Source organism: Dermochelys coriacea, chromosome 8, assembly GCF_009764565.3.
Source record: "Dermochelys coriacea isolate rDerCor1 chromosome 8, rDerCor1.pri.v4, whole genome shotgun sequence".
In the NCBI taxonomy this organism is placed as follows: domain Eukaryota; kingdom Metazoa; phylum Chordata; order Testudines; family Dermochelyidae; genus Dermochelys; species Dermochelys coriacea.
The window spans coordinates 71,326,761-71,341,323 of NC_050075.1; the positions used below are offsets into that span (position 1 = coordinate 71,326,761).

Below are 14,563 nucleotides of genomic sequence, written 5' to 3' on the forward strand. Positions count from 1 at the left end.
GTTCTGTTGTGTGGTGTGTGGTTGCTGGTGAGTATTTGCTTCAGATTGGGGGGCTGTCTGTAAGCAAGGACTGGCCTGTCACCCAAGATCTGTGAGAGTGATGGGTCGTCCTTCAGGATAGGTTGTAGATCCTTGATGATGTGTTGGAGAGGTTTTAGTTGGGGGCTGAAGGTGATGGCTAGTGGCGTTCTGTTATTTTCTTTGTTGGGCCTGTCCTGTAGTAGGTGACTCCTGGGTACTCTTCTGGCTCTGTCAATCTGTTTCTTCACTTCAGCAGGTGGGTATTGTAGTTGTAGGAATGCATGATAGAGATCTTGTAGGTGTTTGTCTCTGTCTGAGGGGTTGGAGCAAATGCGATTATATCGTAGAGCTTGGCTGGACAATGGATCAAGTGGTATGATCTGGATGAAAGCTAGAGGCATGTAGGTAGGAATAGCGGTCAGTAGGTTTCCGATATAGGGTGGTGTTTATGTGACCATCGCTCATTAGCACTGTAGTGTCCAGGAAGTGGATCTCTTGTGTGGACTGGTCCAAGCTGAGGTTGATGGTGGGATGGAAATTGTTGAAATCATGGTGGAATTCCTCAAGAGCTTCTTTTCCATGGGTCCAGATGATGAAGATGTCATCAATGTAGCGCAAGTAGAGTAGGGGCATTAGGGGACGAGAGCTGAGGAAGCGTTGCTCTAAGTCAGCCATAAAAATGTTGGCATACTGTGGGGCCATGCGGGTACCCATCGCAGTGCCGCTGATTTGAAGGTATACATTGTCCCCAAATGTGAAATAGTTATGGGTGAGGACAAAGTCACAAAGTTCAGCCACCAGGTTAGCCGTAACAGTATCGGGGATACCGTTCCTGACGGCTTGTAGTACATCTTTGTGTGGAATGTTGGTGTAGAGGGCTTCTACATCCATAGTGGCTAGGATGGTGTTTTTAGGAAGATCACCAATGGACTGTAGTTTCCTCAGGAAGTCAGTGGTGTCTCGAAGATAGCTGGGAGTGCTGGTAACGAATGGCCTGAGGAGGGAGTCTACATAGCCAGACAATCCTGCTGTCAGGGTGCCAATGCCTGAGATGATGGGGCGTCCAGGATTTCCAGGTTTATGGAAATACTTGTGCTACATTGATGACATCTTCATCATCTGGACCCATGGAAAAGAAGCTCTTGAGGAATTCCACCATGATTTCAACAATTTCCATCCCACCATCAACCTCAGCCTGGACCAGTCCACACAAGAGATCCACTTCCTGGACACTACGGTGCTAATAAGCGATGGTCACATAAACACCACCCTATATCGGAAACCTACTGACCGCTATTCCTACCTACATGCCTCTAGCTTTCATCCAGATCATACCACTTGATCCATTGTCTACAGCCAAGCGCTACGATATAACCGCATTTGCTCCAACCCCTCAGACAGAGACAAACACCTACAAGATGTCTATCATGCATTCCTACAACTACAATACCCACCTGCTGAAGTGAAGAAACAGATGGACAGAGCCAGAAGAGTACCCAGGAGTCACCTACTACAGGACAGGCCCAACAAAGAAAACAACAGAACGCCACTAGCCATCACCTTTAGCCCCCAACTAAAACCTCTCCAACACATCATCAAGGATCTACAACCTATCCTGAAGGACGACCCATCACTCTCACAGATCTTGGGTGACAGGCCAGTCCTTGCTTACAGACAGCCCCCCAATCTGAAGCAAATACTCACCAGCAACCACACACCACACAACAGAACCACTAACCCAGGAACCTAACCTTGCAACAAAGCCCGTTGCCAACTCTGTCCACATATCTATTCAGGGGATACCATCATAGGGCCTAAATCACATCAGCCACACTATCAGAGGCTCGTTCACCTGCGCATCTACCAATGTGATATATGCCATCATGTGCCAGCAATGCCCCTCTGCCATGTACATTGGCCAAACAGGACAGTCTCTACGTAAAAGAATGAATGAACACAAATCAGAGGTCAAGAATTATAACATTCAAAAACCAGTTGGAGAACACTTCAATCTCTCGGGTCACTCGATCGCAGACCTAAGAGTGGCTATCCTTCAGCAAAAAAGCTTCAAAAACAGACTCCAACGAGAGACTGCTGAATTGGAATTAATTTGCAAACTGGATACAATTAACTTAGGCTTGAATAGAGACTGGGAAGGGATGAGTCATTACACAAAGTAAAACTATTTCCCCATGTTATTTCTCCCACCCACCCCACCCCCCACTGTTCCTCTGATATTCTTGTTAACTGCTGGAATTAGCCTACCTTGCTTGTCACCATGAAAGGTTTTCCTCCTTTTTTCCCCCCCGCTGCTGCTGGTGATGGCTTATCTTAAGTGATCACTCTCCTACAGTGTGTATGATAAACCCATTGTTTCATGTTCTCTGTGTGTGTGTGTGTGTGTGTGTGTGTGTGTGTGTGTGTGTGTGTGTGTATAAATCTCTCCTCTGTTTTTTCCACCAAATGCATCCGATGAAGTGAGCTGTAGCTCACGAAAGCTTATGCTCTAATAAATTTGTTAGCCTCTAAGGTGCCACAAGTACTCCTTTTCTTTTTTTAAAAAGTACATGTACCACTGACCCCTGGTGGTAAGCCTTTATAATTTCAGGCACTATATCCTGTTGTTTGGAGTAAACTTTTTAAATTGTAACATTATCTTCTTCACTTGACAATGCAAAGATTGGTATTGGCATATGGTGTGCAATTAAATACCTTTTAATACCTTATAGATTTCTAGCCAGTGTCATCCAAAAAAGTAGTATTTCCATTTGATTTTGTAAGTTCAAACTTTCAACTTTTAGAATACTTCAGGCCAGACTCTCCATTTAGTTGCTCCATTGTAAACTTGCTGTAATGGCAATGGAGTTACTCCAGGTATAGAACAGGTGGAAAGAAGAGCTTGGAATAAACCATTCATCTACATGTGGCTTTGTCTAGAACTACTATCTAAATTGGGGGAAAATGCTTTTATTTTCAGGGTGACGATGATACTTATCTGTGTATTAATGAAGATCACCGTATTAATGTAAACACGGCCTATCTTAGTGGGCGAACTTCTCCTGTGTTGGACTTAGAGGTATGGTATGTGACAGTTAAGTCACTTTGCACACAGCTGGGTCCTTATTTGTCAATATTTCACTGATGTCTTTTTTTTTTAATCCAATAGCTCTGAATGGAGCTAATAAGGCAGTAGCTCTATAACCAGCCATCTTATGATTAAGACCCCAAGATTTTTCCCTCTCTGGCCTTACTGACCCACCTCACATAGAAGGTGCTTATTTTTGATGCATAAGATATGTCGAGACCCAGATCTGTTGCTGGCTTCTTTATGATTTCTGTTTGAACAACCTGTGGGGTAGTCTCCTTGTGATCTGAGGAACTTGTCCTTTTTTGCCCCGTCTATGCTAGGGAAACTTTCTAAAAATTGCCTACCATTGCTCATGCTGATGGAGCTCCACAGGGTAAGTGATCTTTGAGAGCCCTGCAGTGACTCTCTACAAAAGTTAACTGAGAGTAAAAATGATAGCAGGGAAGTGACTTCCCCAAGGTCATGCTGAGGTGGCAGACAAATGGGTAATACGATGCAAATTTCCTGAGTCTGTTATTCAGGGAAGCACTCCGTCTTTGCCTTATGCTCTCTGTGTGTGACCTTGAACAAGTAATTTAACTTCACAGTGCTCCTGTGCAGCTATTGGCTTTTTAAAATAGCTTTCTGTAAATGCACTCGTGTAAGACTCAACTTTTGTTAGTCATCATTTTGAAGACAGAGCCTTATTATTATAAAGTGTAATGTGTGAAAGCATGTGCCTGCAGCTATTGCCTAGAAACCTACCACATCAGCACAACTCTCAGATTTTTGCTGGCATCACAGACTATGCTGATGCAGCTAACTCTTTTTATGATGTGGGCTGTTAAGAGACAGTGAACATTGGCTCATTGTCCAACATTGGTCAAGCAGAGCCAGGCCAAAATCAGTGGCCTTGAGGAAGGAGCACAGTAAATTTGTGTGGGGTCTTTCAAACTTGAAAACAAGGAGTATTAAATGTTAATTGTATGTTTCATAGAATGGCCTGGAAGATATCTCATGGAGAGTGGCTGATGGTCTTGTTCAGTGCTCTTTCAGAAGAAACCTTAGTCTTCCTGCTTATAAGGGGAGGTTTAATCTAGATGCTAATTATTACATATTTCTGGCAGATGGGGAGGCAAGTGAAGGTAAGTCTGATTTGAAGATATGGGTAAATATTCACATTTCTCAAACCATGCTAAACAAGGACTATCCCCTGTAAGCTATATTAAAAATAAACATAAGAAGTAATCTGACTTCTAAGTTTCACATGTAACCAGTGAAAATGACCTTAATGTGATGCGCTCTGGCTCATTTCTGGAAATGTAACAAACACCTGGTTTGTTCTTAATATAAATGTGTTCCATAACCATGTGGCGGTTGGAGTAGTATTCTTGAGAGAGAATCCTATACAATTTTTAATAGGGATTAAACTAAAAGGAGTATGGAAACTAAATAGCATTGTATACAAGATAATCTTCAAACCCCTATAGATCTAATAGAATGCTATCTTCTTTTTTTTTTTTTTTTAAGGTAGATTATACATTATTTATATATATATATATTTTGAAACTCTTATGGGGGGGGCGAGTGGAGTTGAATCCAAAAGATTCCAGTCAGAATCTGCAGAGGTGAAATTTACAAACACAATCGCCATCCCCCTACAACACATGATGCTCACTGAATTGTAAACCAAGGATGGAAGGGGAAGGGGTACAAGCACAGCAACTTTAATTAACGATCTATAAATTACTCTGTATCTTTGCATAGGAGGTCTAATTCACAAACATCATCGTCAGCCTCTGATCACCAGTCGAATGTACAATGTCACAGACTCTCCAAAGGATGTAGGGGGATCCCGCTCTCCACTTCTTCTTAAGCTCCATGGCAAGTTACAGTTCTAACTTCAAATAATAGATTTGCCGAGTGTTGAAGAGGCTACTGTTGATTACAAAATTTTCATCCTTTCTTCTGCAAAGTAGTTATTTCCTGTGGTGTCAGTCCACTGGGGTATCTGCTTCTCCTGATTGAGAGCTGGTTTTGAAAACTAGGGGGGAAAAGTAGGAACGCTTTTTTTTTTTTTTTTTTTTTTTGCTTAAGTTTAAAAAACCTGACAAACTGTAACGTGGCTTTGCAGGATTCTGCTCATCCAGAGAGAGGAACTTGTTTTACTCATTTGTCAAGCATATTACTAGCTCTCTTGTTTTTTAAAGGGATTTTGTTTTCTTATTTTTATGACTTGGCAGCCTAAATTTAGAATTCGCAAAAAGAAAAGGAGTACTTGTGGCACCTTAGAGACTAACAAATTTATTAGAGCATAAGCTTTTGTGAGCTACAGCTCACTTCATCGGATGCATTCCACCAAGTCTCTAAGGTGCCACAAGTACTCCTTTTCTTTTTGCGAATACAGACTAACACGGCTGCTACTCTGAAACCTAAATTTAGAATTGCATTTCTATTTTGAAGTTCCCTTTTTTCCAATACAATGTAAAATAAATGCATGTACCATGAGTAAAGCTACATTTTTAGTCATAGATATTTTTAGTAAAACTCATGGACAGGTCACAGGCAGTAAACAAAAATTTATGGCCCCGTGACCTGTCCATGACTTTTACTATATACCTTTAATTAAAACTTTGGGCCTGGGAGACCGTAGTTGCTGGGGGTGGGGATGTGGAGAAATGGTCCAGGACCTCTGCTTGTGCGGTGCATGGCCCGGGATCCCTGCTGTGAGGGGAGGATTGGTAGGGCTGGCAGGCTGCCAACCTGGCTCCAACTGGCATGTCACCACAGCTCCCGGGGGAGGGAGCGGGAGCCAGGGGGGCTCCGTGCACTTCTCCTGCCAGTAACGGCAGCCAATGGGAGCTGCAGGGACAGCACCTGTGAGTGCGAGCAGCCCATGGAGCCCTCTGGCTCCTCCACCTAGGAGCTGTAGTGGGAACCAGGGAGCCCCCCAGGTAAGTGCCACCCAAACTGCTGCTGGCCCAGGGGCTGCCCGGCTCAGGCAGCCCCTGAGCCAGCGCTGGCCACTGCGGAAGTCATGGAGGTCACTGAAAGTCCTGGAATCCGTGAGTTCCGTGACCTCTGTGACAGACACGCAGCCTTAACCATGCGATACTCATTGGGGGGGTGGCTTGGAGCCTGAGCCAAAGCCCACTGAAGTTAATGGGAGTCTTTCCATTCACATTAATTGGCTTTGAACCAGGTCCTTAAAGAGCTGAATGCAAATTCTACTTTCTGTCAAAGAAATAAGACCTGTTTTGAATTAACTTTAAACTTTTGCTACTAAAATCTAACTCAAAAATTCACTGTGTAGGTGCTCACCAGAAAACCTACCGTCAGCAGATAAAGCATGGGCTGTTCATTACTGCCTCTTTTGACTTGTGCTATTGCACAGTGAACCAGCTCATGGAGGCAGCAATAGACTGCCCTCTGGTTTGGAAGTGAAATCTATATCTTTGTGCATGTGCTTTCTCTGACCTGGCACAGATCTCTCTACAGTGCTATCCATACAGATTAGTTCTATTATTGGCTGATCTCGGCTCAAAAAATAGATATATGGCAAGAGTACACCAATGTGCATATGCACCTCCTTGTGTGAGGCATTTTTGAACCAAGTACCAGCAGGATTTGACCCTCTACTCTTATGTTCTTCTAATGCTACATTTTGAAGCTTATCCCCTGAAATATTTGGTCAATTGTGTTTATATCCAGTTTTATAACCAAATTTTCACATGTGACTATTTTTCTCCTTCAGCTTCATTAATGTTTGTTGCATGGATGACTACAGTTAGCATTGGTGTTGTTGTTGCCAGATTCTTCAAACCAGTTTGGCCTCATTCGTTGTTTGGAAAGGAGATTTGGTTCCAGGTGGGCAAAAAACTATACATAAAAGTTTAGCTGTATGTATTAGTCTTATTACAAATAGAATAAAACACAAGAGACTGTCGTGCTCCTTAACCTAAATCTTCTTTTATTTCTTGACCTGCGGTGCCACAAGAGGTTATAACTTTCATTTGGATTTGTGAAGTACAATGAGTTCAGCTAAGTATTTACTAGTAATCTCTGCTTGCCTGCCAATGGAATGCAAACTCTAATGCATTCCAATGCATCCGATGAAGTGAGCTGTAGCTCACGAAAGCTTATGCTCTAATAAATTTGTTAGTCTCTAAGGTGCCACAAGTACTCCTTTTCTTTTTGCGAATACAGACTAACACGGCTGCTACTCTGAAACTCTAACAGTTTCATCTAATAAAACTCCAAAATACACTGCCACCCGTTCTTTTTAAACCTATTTAAATGTTCATAGGTACATCGTATGCTGATGCTGACCACAGTGCTTCTTACGAGCATCGCTTTTGTTCTTCCTTTTATATACAGAGGAGGCTGGAGTGAAGTGAGTAAAACTTTTTGGGCTGCCTCTGAGATTTTGTCTGTATTGTTTCCCGGATAAATGTCATTTGATGTATGAACAGTAGATTTGGGTTTTTTAATGTCAATGTCCTAGATAGTTCTTTAATTCCAAAGAAATTACCATGAAAGCTGTTACTTTAAAGCCCTTGTTTAGAATTATTCTACTTGCTTTGAGCCCATTTTTTTTCTAGTTTCACCACAGAAACTAGGATGAAAAAGATCTATTAGGTCCTGAGTCAATCTGCTGCTGCTTCCCCTCCCCTCATCCAGCTAATACAGAACTCTTCTGTGTGGTATAATTTTCTAGTGCCTTATCTGGCCTAATTTTAAATGATGGAATGCAAAGCACTTCTCTTAAGAAAATTGTTCTGTGTGTGATGATAATACTTGACATCAAGTATCCCAATGCTCAGTCTGAATCTTCCTTTTCCTAATTATGTCCTTTGCTCTTAGCTTTGCCCCGATGTTCCACTAGTTCTGTGTTTTTTCTCAAACTGCCTTGTACACTATAAATAACAATTCAGTTTTAAATTTAATTTAAAAACATACACCGGGAGAAAAAGTGCTTCTACTCCTAGCCAAGTCTTGGAGCAAAAAGCATGTGAGGTGGGAACACTAGTAGCTAAGGAGAGGGGCTTGGAATGCACCTGAAAGAAACTGTATTAAAATAAGGCTTTGCAATTGTGTACAGTTGTTCCTGACATGTTCTTTGGTCTGAATAATGCTTGCATTGTTTAGCATGAATGTCACAGTATTAATAAAAAGAAATCCTTTGTTCAGTGGGCAGGCTTTCACCCGTATCTTGGCTGTACCGTGATGGCTCTGGCAATCTTTCAACCTCTGATGGCAGGTTTCAGACCACCTCCTCATGCACCAAGGTACTCTGATATTTTCACTCCTTATAACATTTTAATGTACTTCTCCAAGAGATTACACTGATAGTATACAAAACAAGTTTTAAACATGTTTAATACAGATACAAACTTCATATTTTTCAAGATAACATGGCATATTTAAGGATCTCTTTTCATCCGTTGAAAGATTTCAGGTTGGCAACTAAATTACTTGATATAACGCTGATTATTTCTTTCATCTTGTAGAAGGCAAGTATTTAACTGGGTTCACTGGAGTACTGGCACAACAGCTAGAATACTAGCTGGTGAGTAATTGTAATCCTGTCTAGGCATATCTAGTGTACCTCATTTGTTTATAGCCCATTTGCAATTTGCTTAGGCATCGTGAGATACATTGGTATTGCAGAAATGGAATGGTGGCTGAACGCTAATTACACAAACCTGGGTCTTAATGTAGATGACCACTTCAATCTGGCTAATCACCGAAGTGGTCTTAGAATAAGGGTTTTGTCTGTGTGGGCTATACAAACCAGACTTAATCCTGTACAATAGCAAGAGTAAGCAACAACCAGACAAATTTGTACAAGCTTGCTTGTGTATTCAAAGCTCCTCTCCTTTCCCTAAGTCTCCACCTATCCACATGGAGTACTGGGACCCCATTGCGCCTTTCTTGTCTTAGGCCACCAGAGTCCCCGATCTCCTTCAGAGCCTAAGTGGGTACAAGGCATCTCTCTCTCTCCCCCTCTCTCCTCATCTTGTAGTTTTGTGGAAAACCATTTGTTTTGGGTTTTTTTTGGTTTGTTTTTTAAAATTATATATAATCACCAGAGTTTCCAAATCAGTTGGGGTCCTCCATTTATTTGGAGGAATTTGTTTCCATGGTGGCTGTGTATCACATCATTGTCCTTTTTTAAACCTCTTTTTAGATTAATATGTTTACAATATATATGGTAAATTAGCTCCAGACCATAGCTAATGTATGATCCTATGACGTTATTTCATAGGATCAATGTATAACAAGGATCATGGTTATCCTGAGCCATACAGTTAGATAGCTGGATGTGGTTTTTCACTCTTAAGCCTCCAGAAGTATATTTAACTCTTGATAATCATTCACCCACTAAGCCATAAGCTTGTGTCGCTTTGTCTTGGGGACAGTACTTCTCAATGTTTCTTTTCACATCTTTAAACTATGACTTTGTTTTAACAGTGGTGACTATGTTCCTGGGAATGGACCTACCAGCACTCAACCTTCCAGACCCATGGGACACTTATACAATGATTGGATTTGTAGCTTGGCATGTCGGTATTGATATTCTCCTGGAGATACATAGCTACTGTCTCATTCGCAAAGGTACAAACCAAACAATATAGCTAGTGTCACTCCCTTGCTTGCCAAGTAGTGCAAAATAGGACTTGGATAATTTAGCTCGCCTAGTTAAGAGGCTTAAACCAGCCTCTAATGTTGTGTTTGCAAATATCAGCTCATTTTAGGTGATTTTGGATATGTGAAATAAATGCATGGATGACTACTTTTATGTAAATTTGGTGACCACTCTTGAAAACAATAGGTGAATTGTTTTTGACACTTTTTTTTTGTGTTAGAATTTCCTGGCTATAAGTGCTGGTGCATTTTTGAATTGAACTGTGTGTCATGAAATCCCAAAACTTAGTGCCAGAGGGTCTCTCAATTCTCTAAAATGTAATCCAGAAATCTTCTGTTTGTGTTGCTAGCTCAACACAGGTCATTGTGATATTAGGGGGAAAGTCAAGCTTGGAGTGAGAGTGAACTCAGTCCTTTGAATCTGGGTAGGAAAGCAGGTCACTTGAGATCCTCTGCAATAAACCATTACTGTAACTAGCTGTAGCTGCCTACCTAGGAACAGACTGGTCAACAGCAGGAGATCTTAAGCACAAATGCTATTTGAGCACACATGAGTAGCTCATTAGCTGCTAAATACCAGGGCACCTGGCCCTATTGAAGTCTATGGGAGTTTTGAAGTTAGTTTCAGTAAGGCCCAGGATTTCATCCCAAATTCTTATCTTTACTTTGGTCAATATCTCACCAGGAGTCAAGATTATACACCCAAGTAAATAAACCACTGCATAGTTGCCGAGAAGGATGGAGAGCAGTTGTTACAGTCGGGGTGAAAGTAATATTAAATACTTACCGGTACAGGACCTTGGGTAGAAGGGGCGGGGTTGGGGGGGGTCAGCCTCCCCCTGTCAGCCCATCCATGCTGCCTGGCCTGTGCTGCCCGGGCTCTGGCAGAGATTTAAAAGGGCCTGGGGCTCTGGCCCTTTTAAATCACTGGCCCTGGGGCAGCTTCCCCTTTTGCCTGCCGTGCCCCCCGCCCCTCAGTCAGCAGCCCTGCCAGTAGCGACATTAAAGCGCTTAACATTGGCTGTGTATAGGCTGGTACCAGCTTCTTATCGGTACACAGTACCAACCTACTTTCACCCCTGGTTACAGTAGTCAGGAAGGGTGATAGTTACTAATAAAATAGAATGCAGAGAAGTGACCAATTTAGCTATTATGTGGAGAAGTGGGAGGAGTTAAATGCTGCCTATACATGAGGGGAGAAGAATTGGGTGACTCTCTGGTTAGTGGCTTGAGTAACCAGAGGAAAGCAGCATCAAATGACACAAAATGAGAGCGGGGGCGGGGAACTGAGGATTTTTGGAGGAAAGAGGAGTTAAATTCCTGCTGACCGTGAGAAATCCAGCTGACTATGTAGAAATCCTAACCGAATTGTCCTCTTTAGTAGTGGATCTCAACCTTTCCAGACAACTGACCTCTTTCAGGAGTCTGTCTTGTGTACCCCAAGTTTCACCTCACTTAATAATTTGTTTACAAAATAGACCTAAAAATGTAAGTGTCACAGCACACTATTACTGAAAATTGTGTACTTTCTCATTTTTACCATATAATAAAATAACTGTACTGGAATATAAATATTGTACTTACATTTCAGCATATAGTACATAGATCAGTATCAACAAATCAATCTGTATGAAATTTTAATTTATATTGATTTCGTAGTGCTTTTTATATAGTCTCTTGTAAACCCTTGGCAAATGTCTAGATGAGTTGCTGTATTCCCTGAAGACCTCTGCATATCCCTGGCTGAGAACCACTGCTCTTTAGCATTTAAAAGACAAAACACTGAGAGTGTCCTCTATGCTTCTGGCAAGCTCTTCCAAATTTTCATTAACCTTCTATCCTTAAAAAGAAAAGGAGTACTTGTGGCACCTTAGAGACCAACAAATTTATTAGAGCATAAGCTTTCGTGAGCTACAGCTCACTTATTTCTACTTAACTGTGAACATTGAAGTGTAGGCCATGAGAGGATGCATTACTTGAGGCTTTTTCAGTGGTGTTTCTGAACTGGCTGTAGAGATGCCTGTTGATGAGTCTTAATACCATGCCCTCCATTGACTAAATCAATCATTAGCCAGAAAGAAGTGTGTGTGAAACATTGCATCTCTTCTTATCAAGTACAGGGCTAACCACATGTTTGTTTTGGTTTTGCAGTTGAAGTGATTGATGAAGATAGAATACAAATTCTGCAGTCGCTTACCTCGGCAGAGGCAGAGGCAAGTTGCTACCTTGGAAAGTATTTCACAGTATGTGCTTTTCTTTACAACACTGTAATTGTGAAATGTGTTTTTTTTCTTTTACAGGGTCATACATTTAAAGAGATTGTGTTAACCATCTACATCTGTGGAAATACAGCATTCCTTATTACCTTCCTGGCAGCAATCCACCAACTATGAATTTCTGGCAAGGACATTAGATGTTGAGCCTTTGCAGTGAAATCAAGAGTGAAGCACCATTCAAGGAATTATTACAGATTCCAGTGTTGCCTCAATACCTTCCTGAAGTTATACTTGAAGAATGTGTGTGTGTGTGTGTGTGTGTGTGTGTGTGTGAAGACTTCATCAGTCTGTGCTCTCATGATCATCAACAGAGAGAATGTATGTTTAGATTCTAAAGACAGTTTGGGCAGGACTGCAGGATCAATCTTCGATATTATTTTTATGGGAGTCTTTCCCTGAGTAAGGACTGCAATAACTCTCTTAATCCAGTAACTTAACTTTTTTTTTTCTTTTTGTTTTTTTGTTTTTGTTTAACATATTGCTTAATGAATAATGTACTGCCTAATGGTTCTTATTTAAAGTATATGATGTTAGTATTGTGCACTCCAAAAATCTCAGAATGATTGTCACAAATGCAAGTTGATTCATCAAGGACTACATTGGCATATTTCTTTGCAGTTAAATGCAAAAGCTACATTCCGCTCTAAGAGCAGAGTCATATAACACACACACAGTGGGCTGAGCTTCAGTCCTGTAACTTTGTCATTGCTCGCATCAATCACAAGATTTAAAAAAAAAAACCCAACTTTAGAATATAAAGAGAAGACGCACTGTAAAACTCATTATGGGAAACTTTTAGCAAAACTGTGCCACAGTGTCTCTATATAGTCATAGTGTCTTCTGGCCACTTAAGTCAAAATATCTGCTCCATCACTTTGTGATTAAACATGGTACTGCTAGATAGAAATGAAGTTTCCTTGACCTCTTGGTTAACCTGATAGAAGTTGCTTTCCCACAGTTCTTTTTTTTTTTTTTTTTTTTAAATTAGCATGTCTTTCCAACATCATGACCTTTTGCTTCATGTGCATGGGAATACTAGAGAGACTGGGTATATGGGGGTGTCCCTCCCCAGGGGGGAATGTGCCTCTCCCCAATTTGAGCAGTAAGGGATTCTCATAAGCAATATTTGCTAGATAAAAACAACTCTCTCCACTTCTTGTTTTAAATTGTTTGTTTATTTTTGTGGGTTTCTCGAGGGGTGGCAGTAGCTCTGCTTATAGAACGCTTTGACTATATAGTTGCCAGTGTTTTACTAGTGTATCACTGCAATAATACCCCCTGCGAACCCTGAACAGCTTAATTTTGTGGTTTATTCTAGTTCCTGATGTTTCAAAGTGCAAAGATTTAGGTATGTTATAACAGAATATTTGCCAACCAGAGAATACCTGACTACCTGTGAGAGGTGATATTGGGGATGAAGAAAGGTGTATATGAAACCAGATCTGTCCACTTCTAGCAAGCATGATGTAGCTGTGGAATTTATCACAGATGGGAATTAAGTGGTGGCTTTCTATTGTCTCCTGTATAACCTATCTGTACTCCCTCCATCTGGTACCCACTAAATGTAGTTGGTTAAAGGAGCAGCTCAGTGGAGGGCTACAGGCTCGGGCTGTTGGTTCAAGCTTATTTTCTTCTTGGCTCCTCCAGAGCTATCGGCCACACAAGCATGTGTTTCAGCCCCAACCTACTGATTTGTTACCCATGAGGTTATCAATGGTAGTCTTCAAGTGGGTGTAGGAATGGGAAAGAAGAACCACCAGCAGCAGAAAGGAGGGAGTGGGGCAACCAAAAAAACCCCACCAAGCAAAAAGTCAGTACTTAACAAAAACCCTAGGTGTGGATACAGAAGGAAAGAAATAGCAGGAACTATACTGGGATGCGAGTATGGGAATAGATTGCAATGGAAGATGGGGATTTCCAGTCTCAGGAGCCTGGGAACCACTGGTACCCTACTGTCATATGACCAGATCAGTTCTAAAGTCACTAGGGACTCTGCATATAAATGTATTTCTTTACAGTAGTTTCACTGGGTTTTTATTCTTGTTTAATTATCAGTGTTGAGTTCTTTTGCATGGCTTTTACACTGATAGGTGTATGTGCTGTGTACTCTGATACCTCAGACATTGTCCATTCTGTCATGGAAATGTGAACACAGTCTTGATTTTTTTTAAACATTAATATAAGTTCTTTAATTTCAAAGTTTTGTCTCGTGTTTTTTTTAGTGGGATAAAGACACTTCAAAATAAAAGCAAGAGAATAGCTTAATTTAGAAAATTCTCCTTTGATCTGCTGCTGCTTTTCTCTCTGACATCACTTTTTTGTACGATTATGAATTTTATTTTCTAAATTAAAAATATTGTGTACGATTCCTTCCTGCAAAAGAAAACCTATTCAACTTTTAAACCTTAAAGGTCTGTTTCTTTTTTTTTAATAAACTCTTGCACTACTAGCCTCCCCCAAAAAAGGTTTCCAGGGATTGCTGCTCATGTCACCTTCCCAGATGATAGTGAGATTAACCTCCTCACCTGATCATCTCAAAAGGGGGGAAAAA

At 41.1% G+C, this 14,563-nt stretch overlaps 1 protein-coding gene across 6 annotated transcripts in view; it reads left to right on the forward strand.

Moving 5' to 3' along the window:
• The window catches only part of FRRS1 (ferric chelate reductase 1), a 30,952-nt gene extending 16,741 nt beyond the window's left edge, over positions 1-14,211 (forward strand). For all 6 annotated transcript variants that reach the window (XM_043520153.1, XM_038412670.2, XM_038412673.1 and 3 more), the window contains 10 exons: positions 2,999-3,097; positions 4,086-4,233; positions 4,856-4,972; positions 6,843-6,955; positions 7,395-7,481; positions 8,279-8,376; positions 8,599-8,657; positions 9,563-9,706; positions 11,888-11,949; positions 12,037-14,211. In XM_043520153.1, coding sequence (XP_043376088.1) covers positions 2,999-3,097; positions 4,086-4,233; positions 4,856-4,972; positions 6,843-6,955; positions 7,395-7,481; positions 8,279-8,376; positions 8,599-8,657; positions 9,563-9,706; positions 11,888-11,949; positions 12,037-12,129 — 1,020 coding nt within the window. In that variant the 3' untranslated portion in view covers positions 12,130-14,211. The remainder of the gene's footprint in view (positions 1-2,998; positions 3,098-4,085; positions 4,234-4,855; positions 4,973-6,842; positions 6,956-7,394; positions 7,482-8,278; positions 8,377-8,598; positions 8,658-9,562; positions 9,707-11,887; positions 11,950-12,036) is intronic.
• Positions 14,212-14,563: the final 352 nt, after the last annotated feature.